Source organism: Saccopteryx leptura, chromosome 4 (assembly GCF_036850995.1).
Source record: "Saccopteryx leptura isolate mSacLep1 chromosome 4, mSacLep1_pri_phased_curated, whole genome shotgun sequence".
Lineage (NCBI taxonomy): Eukaryota > Metazoa > Chordata > Mammalia > Chiroptera > Emballonuridae > Saccopteryx > Saccopteryx leptura.
In genome coordinates, this window is record NC_089506.1 from 38,245,491 (window position 1) to 38,267,068 (window position 21,578).

At 36.8% G+C, this 21,578-nt stretch overlaps 1 protein-coding gene across 7 annotated transcripts in view; it reads left to right on the forward strand.

Annotated features, from left to right (window-relative positions):
* ANKRD10 (ankyrin repeat domain 10) overlaps positions 1–21,578 on the forward strand; it is a 37,500-nt gene that overhangs the window by 11,505 nt on the left and 4,417 nt on the right. For 6 of the 7 annotated variants that reach the window (XM_066380554.1, XM_066380555.1, XM_066380550.1 and 3 more), the window contains 2 exons: positions 10,670–10,905; positions 21,142–21,237. In XM_066380554.1, the coding sequence (XP_066236651.1) occupies positions 10,670–10,905; positions 21,142–21,237 (332 nt within the window). Of the gene's footprint in view, positions 1–10,669; positions 10,906–11,004; positions 11,273–21,141; positions 21,238–21,578 lie in introns of those variants that run through there. The other variant, XM_066380556.1, reaches the window with a different exon arrangement.

The window sequence follows — 21,578 nt, forward strand, 5'->3', positions numbered from 1 at the left end:
AGATTAAAAACTCGTTTTTAACAATAAGCTTTGCTTATAAAATACAGTCATAAAATAATTGATTAAATTGCTTGTCATTTATTGAAATAATTAGAAGTTGATCTTTTTAATGATTTATTTTTCTAAACAATATTAATTGGTCCTGAACATTTTATTACTAAAATGTTAGTTATACTCATTTTAATGGATAGCTTAATCCTTTAAGACAATAAATATCTATTGCTATGTCCTTTTAATAGGTGTCTTTAAAATGAGATCATTTTATTTACAATTCTGTCCTTGGTTACAGGACCTTCGAGTGTCTCTTTTCCACCAAGTGTGACTGAGCATGGCTTCAAGTGCCAGTCTGTTTTTCCTTCTCAGTATAAGAGCCACTCCCTCGAGACCCTGCATTATGGTGATTTCCCTTGACTGAACTTTAAAATATTTTTTAGAAATATTTAGCCTGAGCCACCTAGCCAAAAGCGATTATTAAAATTATTATTAGTCTTTGGCCTGGAGATGGAGCACAAGTAATCATTAATTTTATATGGGGTTATTTAGTTTTAACATCTAGATAAAATGTCAATTGTGCCAGTAAGCTAAATTGTAAATTGCTTTTTGATGTTTGTTCTGTGCGTTTTTATAGTTTTAACAGTTTTAGTCTACCAACAAATCAATAATAGTTTGATTTCCCCAAATTATGATACCTGGATCTATTGTACTTGTTATCCAGTAATGCTGCTTATATAGTAAAGTGTAGTTTTAGCAAATGTCATTTTCTTGTTTTAAGATCAAGGGGCACATCATTAATTTACTTAAAATTATTTGTTTTTTTTAGTTCAGAACAGGCTAGATTATTAGTTCTTCACATTACATGCCATAATACTTAGGAGATAATAAAATATTTTTTCTCTTCCTGTGAATAGATTAAAAACTGTCTTACCAATATTTTATCACACTTGGTGGTATTTAATAATTTTGTTAATTCCTATTTTGCTTTTTATCCACTGCATAAAGTGGCCAAAGTCTTAAGTTGCTGCTTTTTGATCATTGGTGTAGATAGTGGTGAGGGCAAGTGTACCACACATCTGTGGCTAGAATGGTTTGTTGTATAACTAACTTGTCAATGTAGGCTGCATCTCTAAGATAACGCATGTCAACTGCTGTGCATCGTATTACATTTTCTAGCACCACACGTGAGTATATTGATGGAGTTTCTTTTTCTTCTCTTATTTTACATCTTGAGTTTTGGTGCCAAGTTTTCTTTTTCATGTATGGTTTGTTTCTACTTATATGATGGTCATTATTGTTTAGATCTAAAACTAAAATTACACAGGATTAAATGTCAGTTCTGTGACCTCACTAAATGTTTGTATACTTAAAAATGATCTAAACTTCTAGATGCTTCTCATTTTTTTTCTCAAATATGTCAAGTATGGAGTTTTCATTAAGTTTGTCATCCTTAATTTCATTTATTCAGTTTTTCATGGCAGCCAGTATTTGAGTGCTGCTTGTTTCACATCTAGGATTTTTGATTGGTAGGAGGACATATACTAACATGGAAAAGTTGTTGCCTCATTTTTTTTTTTGTGATCAAAGTAGTTACAATATAAGATCGTTTTGCTATGATTTTACTACAAGGTGTTTGGAAACTTGCTATCTGCTGATAATTTAGAAGGCGATTTTATTACCAACATTGTAAAGTGCAGATTTTGAGCCTTGTATTGTCTTTTAGTATGTTGGCACTGATTAATTTTGGTTACTTTGTATTTATTTTCTTGAGTGATTAAAGTGGAGAATGTTCCCATATCAACCAGGTATTAACGTAACATTTTTATGCCTCAGAGTAAAAATAAGGGATTTAGCAGAATTTAGAGTGAAGCCAGACTTACTTAAACGTCTCAGGCAAATTTCCTAGACCATTTTAATACCACATTATACAGTACTAGGGTTTGATTAGATTATGACAAAGTCTCAAAATTTTGTATAGGATAATATTTCTGTAGAAGCCGTTAATTCTGTGGTAACCAGATTTTCAAATGGACTACATGTATTTTAACTTAATTATTTTGGTCCCAAGAATAACTTAACTATGATCATCAGATAGCTGAAGAAGCATCTGTAGCCTTATATAAACAAGTTCAGTGACTCAACTCTAAAAAGTCTTTCTTGCCTAATTTAGAAAACAGGCACAGTCGGCTATAATAATAAAAGTCCAAAATGTGATATTAATAGACTTTGTTTTAATGTTGCAAAAAAAAAAAGTATGTTGCTGAACTTTTAGAAATTTTTTTATTGAAATGGAGTTGGTTTAGTTTGATTCATAATTGGTGACCATATATATGACCCACCTTTATTTGTTTACCCATAGAGCCCTGTCTGGAAGCAAAATTTTCATTAGGGCAAATCATGTGATAAGCATATTTTTAATATTAGTGTAAGAAGTGTCTTTACAACTTTTGCCTATGGCAAGATGTAACTCAGATTTACTTTATTAACCATTCATTTATGTTTGAAATTTGTGGTTTCTTTTACTTTTTGTGGTTTCTTTTTATTCACTTATTTGTCCTACAGAGTAATAATAGTCCAACTATGAAATTTATTAGAATTAAAACTCTGAATTAGTAGTTTCTGATTTTGGATCCTGTCTTTAGTCACTCTTACCTAGTGTTGCCTCCCTTAACTATTATTATTTTGGCAAACTTGTTGGATCTTGCTATTCCCTGGGTCTTTTTTTCTTGTATTAAAGTGTTACAAGCAAGATAAAGGAATTAACTTCCTGAAATAGCTATTAAAGTTCAGCCTGCTGGGCAAGAGCAGATGGTGGTCTGATAATATTGTAGAGTTGTTGACAAAGTAGTTGAGAATTTTTAGTATTTTCATACTTGAATAACTATTCAAGTTATTAGGTTTTAATAGTTAACTATTGCTTCTATAAATAGTGCTTTCAAATAAAACCAGTGATTTCTAAATATAAATATTATTTTTCCTTTCCTAAAATATAGTGGGAGCATGTTAAATATTTCATCATTTTTGAATGATACTCTTATATTTTAATGTATGCAAACATAATTGGGGTTCATTGCAATGTACAGCTATTCTTATTAATGTTGAACTTAAAATGAAAACTTGGCACCAAATTTATTTAGGTAGAAACTTTAAAAAATAGTTTCTTCCTATTGTTACCTAAAGAATATGTTTAAGAAAGTCTTCATAATTATATAAGAATTTGGATACCAAAGGGTTAAAAATACACATTTTCTTTTACTGAAGAAATTTTAAGATGTTTGCTAATGTTTTGTTGTACAAATGGACATTTAGTAATGTTTTTAATCTTTTTTTTTAATGATTCCATATTTGCTTATTTCCATCTAGGAATAGTTACTAATGTATTTGAGATACAGCATACCAAATTTTAAAGTAACCAGAATCGTGAGTTAATAATGGTTTTTAGTCCATACTGTTAAATTTTGTTGAAATGACAATTAAATTGGCTTCATGCTAAAAATTATTACAAGTGATTAAGAAGGCAGTGTTTTAGAGCAATAACTTTTGGTCAAGGAGGTCACATGACAATGGCTTACGCTCAATAAATGTGCTTCTGCACCTTATGTATGTATATGTATTTTTAATCCAAATGTTGCCTGCAAATATGTGATCCCTTATTATTTAAGTTTCCTGTTTTATGAACCATTGCCCGTTTTAAATCACACAGAAGATTCTGAATCTGTAAAAACTACACATGTCAATGTTTTACAGCTACGTAATTCGAATTGACTTGATTTTTTCAAGTAATCCTAGAAAGGGGGAGCATTCCATATAGAAACTGCTGAAACTGCCACAGGTGCTTCTCCGAAAACCTTACAGTTGTGGCATTGAATGTTCAGTATGGCTTCCTTTCTCCACACGAGGCATACTGTTGAGGTATTTGTTGCGGTGATTGGTTTTAATGCTAATCTAGGAATTCAGATATAGATTCTTTAGATTTGCATGCTTTGCTTACCCTAATTTATGATATCTACCTTTTTATTTGTAAACTAACAGTAGTTAAGTTGAGATCAGAACTTTAACAGAAATATTATTTATATAAAAATTTGTGGTTATTCTTTATTGTCACATGGCATTAACAAAAAGAAAACGTCCTGAAGGTGATGTGACAAGTCAGATTCTAAAAATTATCTTTCAGGTATTTCCTGATCTGTGGTTTTTCAGGTTAAAAATAAAAAGTTCTTATTAGAATGGCTTCTCATATAGTCTAATGTTGTGACACTGTAAGTGGAAAATAGATGGGGGGAGTGTTTTAGAGTTCTTTGGATAGAGATTCTTAGATATAATAAGTTTAATATTCTATTCAGAATTTTATTACAGAAAATGTCTGTATGTATGTATATGTATATATATATATGCATTTATATTTTAACTTTAATCAAGTTTTAAAAAAGAAAATCTTGATTTTGCCAGTTATTCAGCAAAGCAAGTAATTTATAGTAAAGATTATTTTATGTCTCCCCTGTTTTTATATTCTAATTTTGAAAGACTATTAGGAACTATTGGGAGAAAATGGGTGTCTGCCCAAAGATGGCTTTTCATCTTCTGGCTCACTGGTACAGAAACTAGAACCTGCAGATCACTTCCATTATAAATAGTAGCAAATTGATCTGACTAGCCTAAACATCTGATTATGTCAACTTTCATTTAAAGAAAATAAATTTTAAACCTTCAACATACTAGACCCAGTTTGGAAATCAAGTTAACAGATACCTGATCTCTTTACATTTCTGCCCGTTTTCAAAGATTTTTAAATTGGATGTTAGGACCAGAGATGGTAACTTAGAGCTATTAAACAACTTGGTCCCGTGGGGGACCCTCTTATTTTCAGAAATAGACAAAGGAAGATTTTAGATCAGGTGTAATCTGTTTGCCCAAGTATATCAAACTGAAGATGCTAAATTAAAAAGTGGATGTTTTTAAAAATAGTGTAAAAATAATGTCTGTACTGTCGTTACTGCCCCAATTATCATGCACAATAAGTTTTTGGCAGTGATTTTGAACATTTTTTTCCAAATACTGTACTTTTTTAAATTAGTGTATAAAGTCTACAGTTCACATTAACCCTTATCTTAACCAGTACCTCACTTGAGGTTGATAGTAATGGCCAACAGTTAGTGCACTGTGGCCTTATCGTACACCCACAGCGAATATCTGTGAATTGATTGAAGGGTGAAGGCTTGACTGTTAAAAGTGTTCTGATAGAACATAGTACCACATTTGAATATGAAATTACAGAACCTTTTAATTCTAAATCACATTAATATGCCAGCTCCCATTGAATTTTAGGAAACTAACATGATACTTTAGGTTTAATACCTACTTAAACCTGAAACACTGAGTAGAGTTTGGAGGTTTAATGCATTGACAATTCATTTTAACTAGTATTACTGTTTCAGCTCTTAAAACAAAATTTTAAAACATCAAAATTGAAACATTCTTAAAAATAGAATAGCTTGCCCTGGCCGGTTGGCTCAGCGGTAGAGCGTCGGCCTAGCGTGCGGAGGACCCGGGTTCGATTCCTGGCCAGGGCACACAGGAGAAGCGCCCATTTGCTTCTCCACCCCTCCGCCACGCTTTCCTCTCTGTCTCTCTCTTCCCCTCCCGCAGCCGAGGCTCCATTGGAGCAAAGATGGCCCGGGCGCTGGGGATGGCTCTGTGGCCTCTGCCCCAGGCGCTAGAGTGGCTCTGGTCGCAATATGGCGACGCCCAGGATGGGCAGAGCATCGCCCCCTGGTGGGCGTGCCGGGTGGATCCCGGTTGGGCGCATGCGGGAGTCTGTCTGACTGTCTCTCCATTTCCAGCTTCAGAAAAATGAAAGAAAAAAAAAAAAATAGAACAGCTTATATAAGAAAAATTTAAGACTTGAGCTTCCTTTATTAACAATTAAAATGTTTTGAGAATAATTCCATGTAATAATTATTTTAGTTTTTATTTGGAAACTTGTGATTTTCAGACTCTGTAGTACATTTGAAAGTCTTCTCTCTACTATTAAACATTAAAAAGTGGTTTTTGAAATTAAACCCTATAAAGACAGTTTTTATATTATTCGTATTAAACACATTGCGTAACTGAATTATAAAACAGAACTTTAAACAGGGAACTCTCAAATAGAATAAAAATGATTGTATTCTACATGCTCTCTCAAGGTCCTTTATTTTACATTCTTGTAAAGAATGTAATTTTACCTTTAGATATTTTTCTTGGTATTTAACATTTAGTGATTTAATAGATTTGGCAACTTTTTAAAAGGTTTTATTTTTGTTTGAATTGAATAGTTTATGACACTACTAGAAAGACTTTTTTCAGGAATCCATAGACAGCTGTTAAGAATAGAGAGGACTGCCTGACCAGTGGTAGTGCAGTGGATAGAGCATTGACCTGGGACGCTGAGGTCCCAGGTTCAAAATTATGAGGTTGCCGCTTGAGCACACAGGATGACCGGGTTGACCATGGGATCAACAACAGGACATATCAGAAGCAATCAATGAACAACTAAAGTGCCACAACTATGAGTTGATGCTTCTCATCTCATTTCCTTCCTGTCTGTCTCGCTAGGAAAAAAAAAAAGGACTGGTTACCAGTTTTGTTTATTAGTTAAATGTTAACAGACCCACCATGCTGCTTGTTTTTGAATGACCTGTAAACTAAGAATGATTTTTACATATTTAATGGTTGAACAAAAAAATTTAAAAATATTTTGTGACTCTCATATTAAATTTTAATTTCAATACTCCTCAATAAAGGTTTGTTAATATATAGTTGAGCTCAGTTGTTTACATATTGTCTAAGGCTGCTTTCAGGCTACAATGACAGAGTAGTTGTGATTGAGACTGGCTTCTAAGGCCTAAAATAGTTATTTTCTAGCCATTTGCAGAAACAGTACCTAACCCTGGATTAGATGATGCCTAACATTCCTTTCCAGTTTCTGAAATGTGCATTCAACAATTGAACAGCCACTTGCAAGTTTTTAAATGTGAGCAAAGCAGAATTAGTGAGTTAAACATTTCACAGGGGTGGGGACTGGAGTAATGAATGTGTAGGTAAGGAGGAGAGGAAATGGGAAAGAGAACATTTAGGCAGAAGAGGGGTTTTAAGGGTTTGGTTGTTGTGTATCAGTGTCAAGTATTAGTAATCTTTTGCTTGAGAGGAATATCAAGGCTATTAAACTGTGTATTATGTACATTCAGTCCTTAGTAACATGAGAAATAATATAATTGAAATCTTAGCACTCACAGGAAGCAGGGAAAGGATACTTTTTGTCTATTTCCTATAATACTATTGGAATGTGGCCAAAATTATAATCTCCCAATTGATTTTCCCAGTTATCAAATGCCCCAGATTCTGGTACCTGTTCATATATTTTATAGAATGTTTAGACGTCCCTATGGGTTACTGACTTCCAGTTCCCCAGAGTTAATATGAGGAACCAGTAGAAGTTCAGTTTGACTTGTGGTGGTTCTCTCTTACTTGTGTGGTCCATGCATAGGTAGTATATAGCATGAGTTGGCTGTAGTTCCTTTGAGTTTTGAATATAATACTTCACACAGCCTCAAAAATTGGTTAACTCTTTCTCAATCAGGTTCTGTTCAAGTGGTTGACTACTTTTGGTAGGGGAGGAGGCAGGGTAAGGTGATGTTGGCTGTATTATCTTAGATTTAGGCAGATACTCCTCCTGCTCAGATATTTACCGTATTTCCCCATGTTTAAGATGCTCCCATGTATAAGATGCAACCTTAATTTTGGGGCCCAAAATTTGAAAAAAATGTATTACATAAAGTTAATTGAACTAAAGTTTTATTCGACATAAAATCCATACAACTTCTTGTCTCTGTCAAAACTCCCATTCATTAGCTTGTCCTTATCTGTGTCTGATGATGAATCACTGTCTTCAACAATGAGCGCAAAACAAGCCTGAAAAAGCGGGAAATGCAAGTGAAAAAACTACAACCACTATAAAAGGCACACCCAGGTTTTAGACCCCAAATTTTTCAGGATAAAGTGCATCTTACACATGGGGAAATACGGTACACTCTATGACAGGGGTCCCCAAACTAAGGCCCGTGGGCCACATGCGGCCCCCTGAGGCCATTTATCTGGCTCCTGCTGCACTTTCGGAAGGGGCACCTCTTTCATTGGTGGTCAGTGAGAGGAGCATAGTTCCCATTGAAATACTGGTCAGTTTATTGATTTAAATTTACTTGTTCTTTATTTTAAATATTGTATTTGCTCCTGTTTTGGTTTTTTTACTTTAAAATAAGATACATGCAGTGTGCATAGGGATTTGTTCATAGTTTTTTTTTAATGTCCAGCCCTCCAACAGTCCGAGGGACAGTGAACTGGCCCCCTGTGTAAAAAGTTTGGGGACCCCTGCTCTATGGTCTCTGGATATTGGAACTACTTTGTTGCTTATTTTTCTTTAAGGTTATATTTTCTTGAAAGAACAGTAAACTTGCTGTTCTAACCCAATTCAATCTACTGTTTAGTTTCTGAATGAAGAGTAAAGGATTAAGTGTATTTTGAATGTTACTCTTTTTAACAACTTTAGAATGTTAGCATGCTCCTTAAACAAGCTTTCCTTGGTGAACTGGAACTTATGGTGGTAAATGCTAACATTAAAAAAAAAAATCTATGTTTTGTTCTTTTTTATTCTCTGATAAGGAGTAATCCTCATTCTCAATTTTATTCTAATTTTAAACAGCAGCTTCTCATTTCTGTATTTGATTTTGGAAAGGACGTCCATATTTAGTTAGAAATGATCATTGTGTAAACTTTGCTTATGTTCTGGGTCTTTTTATTCAAATTTTCAAAGTTAGATTTTTTTTTTTTTTTTTTAATTTTCAGGTGGCAACTTATTTTTTTGTTTATATTCTTGATGGACCTTTTTGGACCATCTTCACTTGTGATGAAAATTAAATACACCATTTGAAAATCATCCAGCTATACACTTTAATAACATAAAAAAGTGTTAATATTTGAATAACATGTTAATATTAAAAAGTATATGGTCATTTTGTATACATGTAATTTGCTATGCCCAAACCTCAGTGTTTACTTTTCATTTAATTTATATATCAAAATAAAAATACTAAGAATTATAGAATAATATTCATCAGAATTCACAGCTATTAGGTAAAATTAAAATGTCAATTTTAGTCCCCAGTAGTTGCTCACAACTGCCTTACATGTTTAAGAAAATATTGTGGGTTTCTGGGATTCTTAAATCTTGTCTCTTTTAGATCTGATAAAATTGAATTTGGCTTTTGCCTTTCTTTAAAATGTATAATACATTTATCTCATCTCCTGAGAAGTGAAGACATGTTTAGTGATAGCCCAAAAATAGATTTTTCATTCCTGAGGTTGGAGTTTTATGAGTATGATGACTGGAAATAATGATTTCTAGGCTTACTGTTATCTTTTAAAATGAGAAACCCTTATTTGTCCCTGATTTTCCAGTTTTTTAAAAAAAAATATTTTTAAATATTAACCTAGGAAATAAGCATCGAAGGTTCTGCATTGGTTATTTCCCTTACACAAAATAAAACCTTATTTGATACCATCATACATTTTCTCTGTTCTTAGCATAGCTTGCTGAGTAGGTATAGGAAGTTTCTTTGCTGTTGATACTTCTGCAGTTTCAGTTTATCAACCTGTAGTTAACATTTGTTTTGCTTTTTTTGCGGATCTATTGCACAGAGTGTATTTTCTTGTCCTCCAGGGAAACTTCAACATGGAGTTGCTTTCATTCTCTAAATTTTTATTTTTTTCTAATATCTACAAGCTCAACTGGTTCTTTTATATTCATCTTACTCAGTTATATCACTTACGTTCTGCCACCACTTCTTTAATTTGAATCTTAGCTTTTGTAGTAGAAGATATCAGACTTCTACTTGTTAGGGTTATTAGCCACATAAGATGTTGATTCTTTTCAGTAGTAGGACTCTTAGCCTAGGGCATGAGTTCCTAGAATAGTCATTAGGCTTTCACAGGAAACATTCACTCAAATGCTCTAGAATGCCAATTCCTACAAGTTTTTTCTAAGCAAGACCAAAAAATAAAAATAAAACACAAAACCCTCAGCTTTTCACACCTCCAGTTTGATGATACATTATTTAAATGTCAGGATATCCTTTTAAACTTCCACTTATAGTGTCACATGTTAGCATAAAATCTGGCTTGTCAGTAAGTAAATTACACACCTTTGTTTTTAGGAAGCCAATTGTTATGAATGCCATGGACAATTTCAGTACATGTTTGTTTGTTATGATCTTATTCAAGCTAAAGAAATGAATTATTAAAATTAAGTGCAGATAGTATAGAATTCAGGTTAAGTCTGAAGTTAGCATAAATTTAGGTTCTTCAGACTAACAAAAAATTATTTGAGAAGTTAAATAGGAAGATGCCTTTTTTTAAAGTGTACTATATTGATTTTTAAATTACTATCTCCCAAATCTTGCTTAGTAATCGAATGTGCATAAGAGAGAAGTTAGTTACAGAGCTAGGATGAGTAACTCCTTCTTTAATGAAGTAAATCTGTATACTCTTTCATATCACCTTCAGATAGTTAGTCAGTTCGGCAGGAGCAGAGACCAGATGAAAATGCTAATGGGGTGTAATTCAGTGTTTTTGTGTTGTACAGCCTGAGAAATGCCAGTGGCCTGACAGCAGCAGACATTGCTCAAACCCAGGGTTTCCAAGAATGTACCCAGTTTCTCTTGAACCTCCAGAATTGTCATCTGAACCGTTTCTATGATAATGGCACCTTAAATGGGGGCCATCAGAATATATTTCCTAATCATGCTAGTGTGGGAACAAATCGCAAGAGATGCTTGGAAGATTCGGAACCTTTTGGAGTGAAGAAAGCTAGAACCGAAGGTGAGACCACTTTGTGGGCGGGAGAGAGCACACTTGTTTCCTTTTTATTTTTACTTATTTTTTATTTTTTAACATGTTTTACCTTTTCATGGCTGAAAGCACCTTCAAGATGAGACCTTCACTTAAGGTGGCACTGTTCCCGGAGGATTCTGGTGCAGTGTTGGTGGAGTTTTTCCTGTATTGCTACTTTGAAGATTGGCCATTTAACAAAAAGGGGAGGATGTAACAGGACAGTGTTGACAGCTCAAATATAAATGTGTGTATATAACTTTTCTGCACACCGGGTTTACCTGCCATGAATTAGATTTTTCTGATTGTTGTATCTGTTGGAAATATAACTATTAAAAAAATCTGCCACTGTGCCTGATTTTTTTGTTTTCCTGTAAATGTTCCTGAGCTTGTAACAATTGTTGGTCTGGTAGTAAAACATAGTTTCACATCTGGGAATGTAGATGTTGGTTGTACTCTTCTACCTGCACGTGATTTAGCCTCAGCTGGTCTTCATACCTCACATTGTAGTGTTGTGTGTTTGTCACATGATCTGATGTATCTTTTTGCCATTGAGGACTTAAGTCTCTAAGGTAAGTCAAGTTTTAGGTATCCTTCCAAACCTTTTTGTCTTAGTTTTGGAGTTTGCAAATAATCAGAATCAGCTAGTCGCTCTTTAAGTTGAAAAAAACCTTCCTTGTATCTAGGAAAAAAATTATGTATACATATATCTATATGTAAAATATCTTAATCAGAAGACTAATAGTTTGGCAGGAATGTTTAGCAAACTTATTTAGAAGGAAATGTAGAGATGGCAGTAAAAAGTAATCACTGAAATTATGCACTCAGATAAGATTTGCTGAAATTAAATACAAGTTGTGCCTTTTGGCTTTTAAAAAAAGTCAAGTAATACTAGTGTGAGAAAAGCCGGCTGGCTCAAGGTTTTAGTTGACTTTAAATTTGATGTGGGTCAACACTATCCTTTTTTCAGTGCTCTGTCTCTTTACTTTAACTGAAGTATATCCAGATGAAAAGAGGGTTATTTTAGGACAAATTGTGTTCCCTACTTCATAACTTTTAAGGTCTTGGTCATTATGAAAACTTGTGATTATGTGACATTTTTGTAGAAATGAATGCATGAAAACTCAAATGTAAGAGTTTATCAAATTCATAGTGTTTATAAATTAGGAGCCTAATCATCTAGAAGGTGCAAAGTTTAAAAGTGGCGTTTTTTAATGGTGAAGTATTACTCAACATTTATTTGTAACATGTTTCAATATATTCTAATGTATTTTAAAAAGCTCTTTAAGAGCATCCACTTTTTAAAAATAATTCTTTTTTGTTTATTTAATGCCTGATTAATATGTTGGAATGATATTATGTTAGCTTCATCATGCCTTCATGCAAGAATTGTGTGTCTTTGTCCATGTATGTAAGTTTATAGGATAAATTTTAAATTCTGGGGTTTATTTTTGTTTTGTTTATTTGTTTTTAAGGATTGTCACTTAATCTAAAAAGACACAGAAATGTACCTAGAGTGATTTTTAAACTTGTTTCTGAAGGTTTTGCAGTTAGCTGATTTGGCTAATACCTCACTGTTTTAAGTGTACTAATAAGCCTTTCCAAGGATTCTTGAAACTTGAATTTAATTTTTCTAAACCCTATTACTACACACACTTGGTTTGAAGCATCATGAAGATTCTCAGGGGATTTTATTTTCCTTCTCCAGACGAGGATTCATTTTGATGAACCAGGGTTAGCGATTCACATTTTGCACATTAAATTCAACATGCAGCTTTCCCAAATTGCCCATTCCTAATAGCCTGAGGATTTCAATTCAGAATAAAAGTGGTTGACGTCTGGCATTCATTTAAGTTTGCAGGAAATAATAATGCAGACCTAAGGCTGAGCGCTGCTCCACATGTGCATGAAGTGATGGCAACCTCATTTCTCCTCTTCCAGTGTTAATCATTTGTCTACTGAGCATTACTTTAGTTATTTACTCCCTAAACTTTCTAATATTCCCGTCTTTGGTGGTGAGATTAAGTCCTGAGATTATCCCACATGTCACTTAAGAGTGTGTATAATTCCTATTTGTAAGCAGAGATAGGTATATTCATTCCACCCCCACTCCTACCACTGCTCTCTCTGGGGAAGGAAGAGTAGGTTTTTTCTTTTTTTATGTCACCATTACATACTTGCTGTGAGTGGTGTATTGGGGCAGTAATTCTTGATTACTAAAATAAGATCTTGTCGTCCCGTCCCGTCCCGTGTCCCCCCCCCCCCCCCCCCCCCCCCCACTGCATGAGTGTTTTGCATGAAATTGTTTATGGCTTCATAGGTCATTTCTATTTGACCAATTTTTTAGTATGCAATTCAAGCTTGATTACTTTAGTTCATTACATTTCTGGCATTTTGTCTTTATTTGCTCTTTTAAAATACGTGATTTTTTTAATGGAAATTTTATCTTAGATTTTTATTTATTCATTTTTATTAGAGAGAGAAAAAGAGAGAACAGGGAGGAGCAGGAAGCATTAACTCCCATATGTGCCTTAACCAGGCAAGCCTGGGGTTTTGAACCAGCAACCTCAGCATTCTAGGTTGATGTTTTATCCACTGCGCCACCACAGGTCAGGCCTAAATATATGATCTTAAGTCTTGACTCATTCTGAGTTCATTTTGAAGATTAATTTTTGGTTCTGCCAAAGTGGAAGTATTTTTTTCTAATGTATTGTGCATATAAAATACTTCTAAAATAGCTACATGTGAACGTATTTAGTAGAGTGTAAAATCTTTTTTTCTCTTCGTTGAAGTACAAGTTTGATTTCTCCTATGGGCATCTAATATAATATCTTAGCTACATAATTCATAGTTTGAACCAACTCTTAAATATATGCCCTGTAAAATTCACTCTTTAATTCTTACTTTACTATGAAATCATGTCTGAAAGTAACTCTTCTCCACAGAAAATAGTATCTCTCGTTAATAAACTTTTCAAACATTTTAAGGTAATTGGAGTGATTTTCCCTTGGAAACTATGTAAAAGAACTAAAATGAGTAATAATGCCTACTCCTGGTCAGCAAACTCATTAGTCAACAGAGCCAAATACCAACAGTACAACGATTGAAATTTCTTTTGAGAGCCAAGTTTTTTAAACTTAAACTATACAGGTAGGTACATTACTTATTGAGGTAGCACCCGCATGTGATACTTTGTAGAAGAGCCATACTCAAGGGGCCAAAGAGCCGCATGTGGTTCGCGAGCTGCAGTTTGCCAACCAGGGGTAGGCCTTTTGTACTGCTCAAATATAAACTGTCCTTTGGAAGCAAGTTATACTATAAAATAATGTAAAGTGTATTTACACTTTAAAATATCTTCCATGCAGTCATTTATGCAAATATCAGAATGCACTTTGGTCAGAACACAGATGGTAATAGATGTGGCCATGAACTCCAGTGTAAAATAAAATCCAGTTATTTGAGCGGTTAATTTTGATGCAAAGTATTTTGGGATGATATTTCCCCAATATGGGATTTAGTTCATTTATGATGTGCAAGGAAGTATCTATATAATTAGGTTTGGGGTTTTCCCCCATTTATAAACCATTTGCTCAAGATCAAATGAAAGGACTTCAGATGGAGCTGCTTTGTACAGGTTGGTTTAGTTAGCATTCTTAATCTTCAGGACTAACACACAATACAATTATCCATATATGTATTTCTTAAGAGTTACTGTTCAAGCCCTGGCCGGTTGGCTCAGTGGTAGAGCGTTGACCTAGCGTGCGGAGGACCCGGGTTCGATTCCCAGCCAGGGCACACAGGAGAAGCACCCATTTGCTTCTCCACCCTTCCGCCGCGCTTTCCTCTCTGTCTCTCTCTTCCCCTCCCGCAGCCAAGGCTCCATTGGACAAAGATGGCCCGGGCGCTGGGGATGGCTCTGTGGCCTCTGCCTCAGGCGCTAGAGTGGCTCTGGTTGCAACATGGCGACGCCCAGGATGGGCAGAGCATCGCCCCCTGGTGGGCAGAGTGTCGCCCCTGGTGGGCGTGCCGGGTGGATCCCGGTCGGGCGCATGCGGGAGTCTGTCTGACTGTCTCTCCCTGTTTCCAGCTTCAGAAAAATGAAAGAAAAAAATAAAATAAAATAAAAAAAAGAGTTACTGTTCAAATTATCAGTGATCCTGGTTTGAAAAGAGCTGTCCCACCCATGACAGAAACCTTTATCTTGTTTTTAGCCAGTAACTTTTGGGGTTGCAGCTCTAGAACCTTGAGTGGGGAGAGGCACTGAATGACAGACCAAGTCACTTACAGATTTATTTTGGAGACAATTTACATAAGAAGTAGGTTTGGTAATACCAGGTCTCAGATGTTTACTAGTTTTGTTTTACTCAAATAGGTAGGTATATTACTGATTTTAGCATCTCATACATAACCTGTAGGTACTTATATAATATAAAAACATCTTTTAGGAAATTATCTTCAATGTGACTCACTTTAAAATTAGTGAGAAAGTTTCTCAACACACTACCAGGGTGAATTTAACATTTTTTTTTTTTTACTTAATTGTTCATGTTGACAGCCTTAATGATGGGGACAGGAGGGTGGGTGTAGCTGAGCACATAAGTAGAGTATATTAGCTAGTTATTTAAATGTGAGATTCAAGAAATTTTTTTTTTTTTTCTTGTATTTTTCTGAAGCTGGAAACGGGGGGAGAGAGAGTTAGACAGACTCCCGCATGCGCCTGACCGGGATCCACCCGGTACGCCCACCAGGGGCGACGCTCTGCCCCTCCGGGGCGTCACTCTGTCGCAACCAGAGCAACTCTAGCGCCTGGGGCAGAGGCCAAGGAGCCATCCCCAGCGCCTGGGCCATCCTTGCTCCAATGGAGCCTCAGCTGCGGAGGGGAAGAGAGAGAGAGAGGAAGGAGGGGGAGTGGAGAAGCAAATGGGCGCTTCTCCTATGTGCCCTGGCCGGGAATCGAACCCGGGTCCCCCACACGCCAGGCCGACGCTCTACTGCTGAGCCAACCAGCTAGGGCCACAAGAAATCAGTTTTTCAATGTAGCTCTTTATTCTATAGACATGAGGTGGAGTCTCATTTATATTAGTGTTCTCAAACCTGAAGTAAATGGCTATATTTGTTTCTAAAAATTTGAGAATTTTAGAGAATACCTAATTGTGTTTGAATAACAATTGGTTGTTTTAATCCCTAAAGATATAGCATTTTATAACTGATCTCAGTGAATTACACTTAACCAAGCGATTTCTGTGATTCCTACTTTGCAACTTTGAATTCAGCCAACCTCAGGTGCCCCGTCACTTCCCAGCAGTGGACAGCTACCGCTACTGTGGGAATCAACCGCTGGCACCTCTTCAGGATGGTCTGCTTCACGTGTACCTTTCATTCAAGTTATTTTATTATTATTTTTGTATTTTTCCGAAGTTGGAAACGAGGAGGCAGACAGACTCCTGCATGTGCAGGACCGGGATCCACCTGGCATGCCCACCAAGGGGGCAATGCTCTGACCATCTTGGGGCGGAGCTCTGCCACAATCAGAGCCATTCTAGAGCCTGAGGCAGAGGCCACAGAGCCATCCTCAGCATCCGGGCAAACTGCTCCAATGGAGCCTTGGCTGCGGGAGGGGAAGAGAAAGAGAGAGGAAGGAGAGGGGGAGGGGTGGAGAAGCAGATAGGCGCCTCTCCTGTGTGCCCTGGCCGGGAATCAGACCTGGGACTCCCGCACGCCAGGCCGACGCTCTACCACTGAGCCAACTAGCCAGGGCCACATGCGAGTTATTTTAACCCCAAACATCTTAGTGTTTCCAGTATTGTCAGTGCTACTCAATGTCCTTTCCACCTCCACTGCCCCACCCCCTGGTCTGCTGCAGTATGGACTGTCAAAAGTGCCAGAAAACGTTCCCTTAGAGTAGAACCACCTTCACACTAGCTTAAGTACTATTTTTATCAACATGACCTTTATTTTAAAGGTAGTCATTTGGGTTAAAAGTGCTCTGTAGAACAGAATAGTTCTAATTAGTAATGGCTGGTGGGAAATACTGCTTTCTGGTTCTTTTTATGGGGAACTGAGGTCAATTCCCAGTTAAGTGACCTGCGCCCGACCCCCACCATTGCCCCTTAGGTGGTGTAGGTCTGCACCTGGGAAGGCCCTCTGGCATCATAAAAATGCGCAAAGAAAGGTCACTACCCCAAACTTCACTTAAACCACTGTATGAAACTACTTGGCAGTTTTTGTACATCAGATGGTGTTCCTGGTATAGGGAATGTCTGGGTGTTAAATAGGGCCATTCCTACGTTTTAAACTGCTTTTTCAGTTTATGTAGTTTTAGAAGTTCCCTGAGAATTGGCTTTAGAGGGTTTTTTCAACCCTTGACTTTTAGATGGGAATATAAATGCAGAACTCTGTTGTCCTGGGCACTTTCCTGAGTGGAATATTAGCTCCTGAGTTCAAGGATGAGAGGATTTGGGCAGTAACTATGCCTGTGGGGAAAGGAAGCTGTTTATCTTGAGCCAATTTTAGATTGTTTTTCTTCATAAGTGTGTATTGTTTAATGTGTACTAGAAGCTCAACAAATACCTGCTTTGGCAGCAACTAAATGGTAAGGACACAACAAAATAATCAGTAATTTTCCTTTTTAACTGTGGAAGTTAATAGGAAAACAGGAAGGTGCTCTTCTAAAACAAATACAATAAAAATTTACAGTTTTGGAAGGAGGCTTTTTCTGATGGGTTTCAGGCCACCTTTCTCAAATGCAACGTGGAATGTTTAAACAGTTCCTGTGGCAATGGCGGTAGATACATGTGGGAGAAAATATCACAAGTGACATCTGTGGTTATAGGGAAAGGAGTCAAGTTCAGGTTCAATATTAATATTCTGAGAAACTAGTTTTAATTTTATGACAAACAATTTTAAAAAGCAGGTGCAACCTTAGTGCCCCCACCTAGCTAATTTGAGTACTCTGTGGGTGCTGAGAAGAAGTGAAGACTATAAAATATATTACCCAAGCTTCTGGGGGAGCTGTATTATCAGCAAAGTAATGAAATAGCCATGCAGCTATTTTGTGGGAACAGCTCGCTACAAAGATTGTCTATCTACGGAGAAAGAAATTCTTGGCTGGCTGTGTTAACATATGCCTAGCACATTAAAGAGCTTCCCACATTGAAAAGTTTGAGTAGCAAAATATAAAAGCATTTGGTTTTGTTTAATTTTTATCCTCTAATGAGAAATTACCTATATTAACAAAAGATAATCTGCTAAATGGAACCTTACTGTACCTCATAGGCCTTGAGTGAAAGGGCTAGTTTTTGCTTTAAAATGGCATTGTGTCCCAGCTCCTTTTTATATACACATTTTTGTGTTGAATGTCCCCAAACTAACTTGGCCACTGACTCGGGACCCCCTCGTGGCTGGTCTTCCTTCATGTCCCACTTCCACCTCTTCCCTGAAATGGTGATTCATTTTGGTTTTATTGGTTGCTTTCTGTGTTTGTGCCTTTTATGGCTAGAGTGTGTGCTTCATTTGTTGACATGGGGTACTAGACTAGGCACAGGTCTCAAGGGATGAATTGACAAATGTCCTTTTGCAAAGATTTTGGGGGTGGCCTTCATGTCCATCTGTCCACGTTTTTTTTTAAACCTGCTCTTCACAGATCCGGAATTGCAGATACAACTTGGTTGCCATTTTCCCCAGCAGACAGTGGCACTGGAATTCCAGAACAAAACCAGACAAGGATGTGGCTACTTAAAGCATTATTGCATCCCCAGTGATGTCTTTTTTACAAGGATGTTTGTGGGTTTGCCACGATAGTCTGCACCAGTTCTCAGTTAACTGCTTATTTGGCTTATCTGACAATGGAGAGGGTTGAAGGAAGAAACCAGACCCACACTGACTGCAGGTTTATCTCTCAAGAACTGAGAGTTGTGTGGATTTTGTCAGTTGGTATCGGATTGACCTCCTGTCACATCTCCACCCTTTTTTAAGGTGGCCTATTTACCACTAATCTCTTAAAAGTTCCTTGTTTCATACTGATTTGGGGCCTGTGGAGGATTACAAAAAGCATTGAGTGGAAAAGGCTAAAAATCCATGGTTTAATGCCTCTGGTTTTTCAAAGCATCTATATTTGTAGAATGCTTTTGGCCTCGTCACCTGCACAGACATGTTTTTTTGCAACTACACAAAATAACACTCTTATGACCTGTGGTGGCACAGTGGATCAAGCGTCGACCTGAAACGCTGAGGTCGCTGGTTTGAAACCCTAGGCTTTATCGGTGAAGGTACATAGGGGAGTTGATGCTTCCTTCTCCTCCCCTCTCCCTTTACTCTCTCTCTCTCTCTCCTCTCTTAAATAAATAAAATCTGAAAAACAAATATTTTTAAAACCCCAAAATAACACTGTTCTATTCCACATACTAATTCAGAATCTGGGTTTCTCTTTCACTAAGACTACATTGTCATCTATGGTCTTAACAGTTAAGGGAATAATCTGCAATATGCTAATTTCTATATTGAAAATGACTTGTCCCTGACCACAGTGGCACAGTGGATAGAACGTCGACCTGGGATGCTGAGGTCCTAGATTTGAAACCCTGAGGTTGCTGGCTTGGGCAAGGGGTCACTAACTCACCTGGGGCCTTCCCATTCCCCGTCAAGGCCTGTTTGAAAAGCAGTGAACAACCAAAAAGTGGCACAACTAAGAGTTGATGCATCTCATCTCCTTTCTTGCCACTCTGCTCTCACAGAAGAAATGACTTGTGTGCTTCTAAACTAGTAATTAAAGCTGCTCAAAGTTCAAGTCCCTACTTACTTGGAATACTTAGCACTAAAAGTTGTTACTTATTTGTTGTATATATTTTTGACCCCAAAATAATGCTGGATATTTATCTGAGTAAAGAACCAGAAATGTGTACAAAGGTGCTTTTTTATAAGGATAGTTAAGATATTCATGATAGGAAAGAAAACTGAAGCAACCCAAACTGGAAATTTGGTGGTAGGAGAGTTATAATACAGTAGATTTCTAACTTCAAATATTCTTTTGTACCTAATTGATGGCATACACTCATGCCATGGTAAGTGAATAAAGCATAAAAGTGATTGTTAGGATCTGATTTTGGAAAAAACATGTTGAAGACTAGATTTGTCCTTATCAGATGGAAGTGGCTGCTCCTGAGAAGTGAGGGTTACTAGAGTTTGCAGGAAGAAGTGGTTTGGTTTGGTTTGGTTTGCACAGAATTTATAATACTTGGAGGGAAAGTATCTTAAGATACCGGGAATGACAGTTTTATAAGAAATGTACATGTAGCTTCAGCTCTAAATATCTTGAAACTAAGACTAATGTACCCCCCCCCCCCCAGTTTTACTGTATCCTGAAGCTCAGGGGCTAGTGCCACATTGGGATAGCATTGACAGGCCTGTCAAGAGGTGACTTGTACTTTATTTTCTGTTACTGAAATTACTGAATATTTTCTTGTGTGTGAATCATTTCCATGGTATTTATTTTGTTAAGAATTGTTCTATACGGAGGACCCGGGTTCGATTCCCGGCCAGGGCACACAGGAGAAGCGCCCATTTGCTTCTCCACCCCTCCGCCGGGCCTTCCTCTCTGTCTCTCTCTTCCCCTCCCGCAGCCAAGGCTCCATTGGAGCAAAGATGGCCCGGGCACTGGGGATGGCTCTGTGGCCTCTGCCCCAGGCGCTAGAGTGGCTCTGGTCGCAACATGGCGACGCCCAGGATGGGCAGATTATCGCCCCCTGGTGGGCAGAGCATCGCCCCATGGTGGGCGTGCCGGGTGGATCCCGGTCGGGCGCATGCGGGAGTCTGTCTGACTGTCTCTCCCTGTTTCCAGCTTTAGAAAAATGAAAAAAAAAAAAAAAAAAAGAATTGTTCTAGTATTTCTTTATGAAAAACAAATGAATATTTTGGAGCATAATTTAGAGTGCTGAATTTTAGAGATGTTTTTGTAAATGTCTCTGGATGATAACAGTCTAAAATGAGAGTTTAAGTTATCAGTAAAACTAAAATAGGCATCTTAAATTCCTTGACTTTTCATTGAAACTGCATACTTTGGGAAATACACTGGAAAGGTTTCTTGGTAGTGTACTAAGTTCATCATCTGTTGATTATGAAATTATTTGACAATTGTGGAATGTTCAGTGCCCTAACAAAAAGAATGAGGAACATCTGTCGTAAAGTCTTGTATGTACAGGCAATCTAAAACTGTGTTTGTTTCCTGTGCAGCTCAGAGCTTGGATTACTCCATGCCACCAGTGAACGGCGAGGTGGAAGACGATCCTGACAAAATGCTCGTTGATAGAGAATTTGCTGTTGTAACAGGTGGGAGTGGACAGTTTCCCATTAGCTGCAACAACAGTCCAATGGTCGAAGACACCAAACAGCAGGAGGGTGGTTCTGTTGGACTAAAAGAAATAGAAATATATACTGTTTCAGCAATGCAGACCCCTTGTCGTTGCAAGAATCAGTATGCATATTATTTCTAACATAAGCTTCTCTCAATCGACTTTTGCACTTTGTTGTCCAGTGTTTTAAAGAATGTTATAATTTGCATATCTTGGGCAAGTTTGTAGATACAAGGATAAGTGTTTTTGATGCATTCTGTGGATATGAAAAATATAAGTGCAATCTTTCTATTTTGATTTTAAACTTTTGCTTAATGT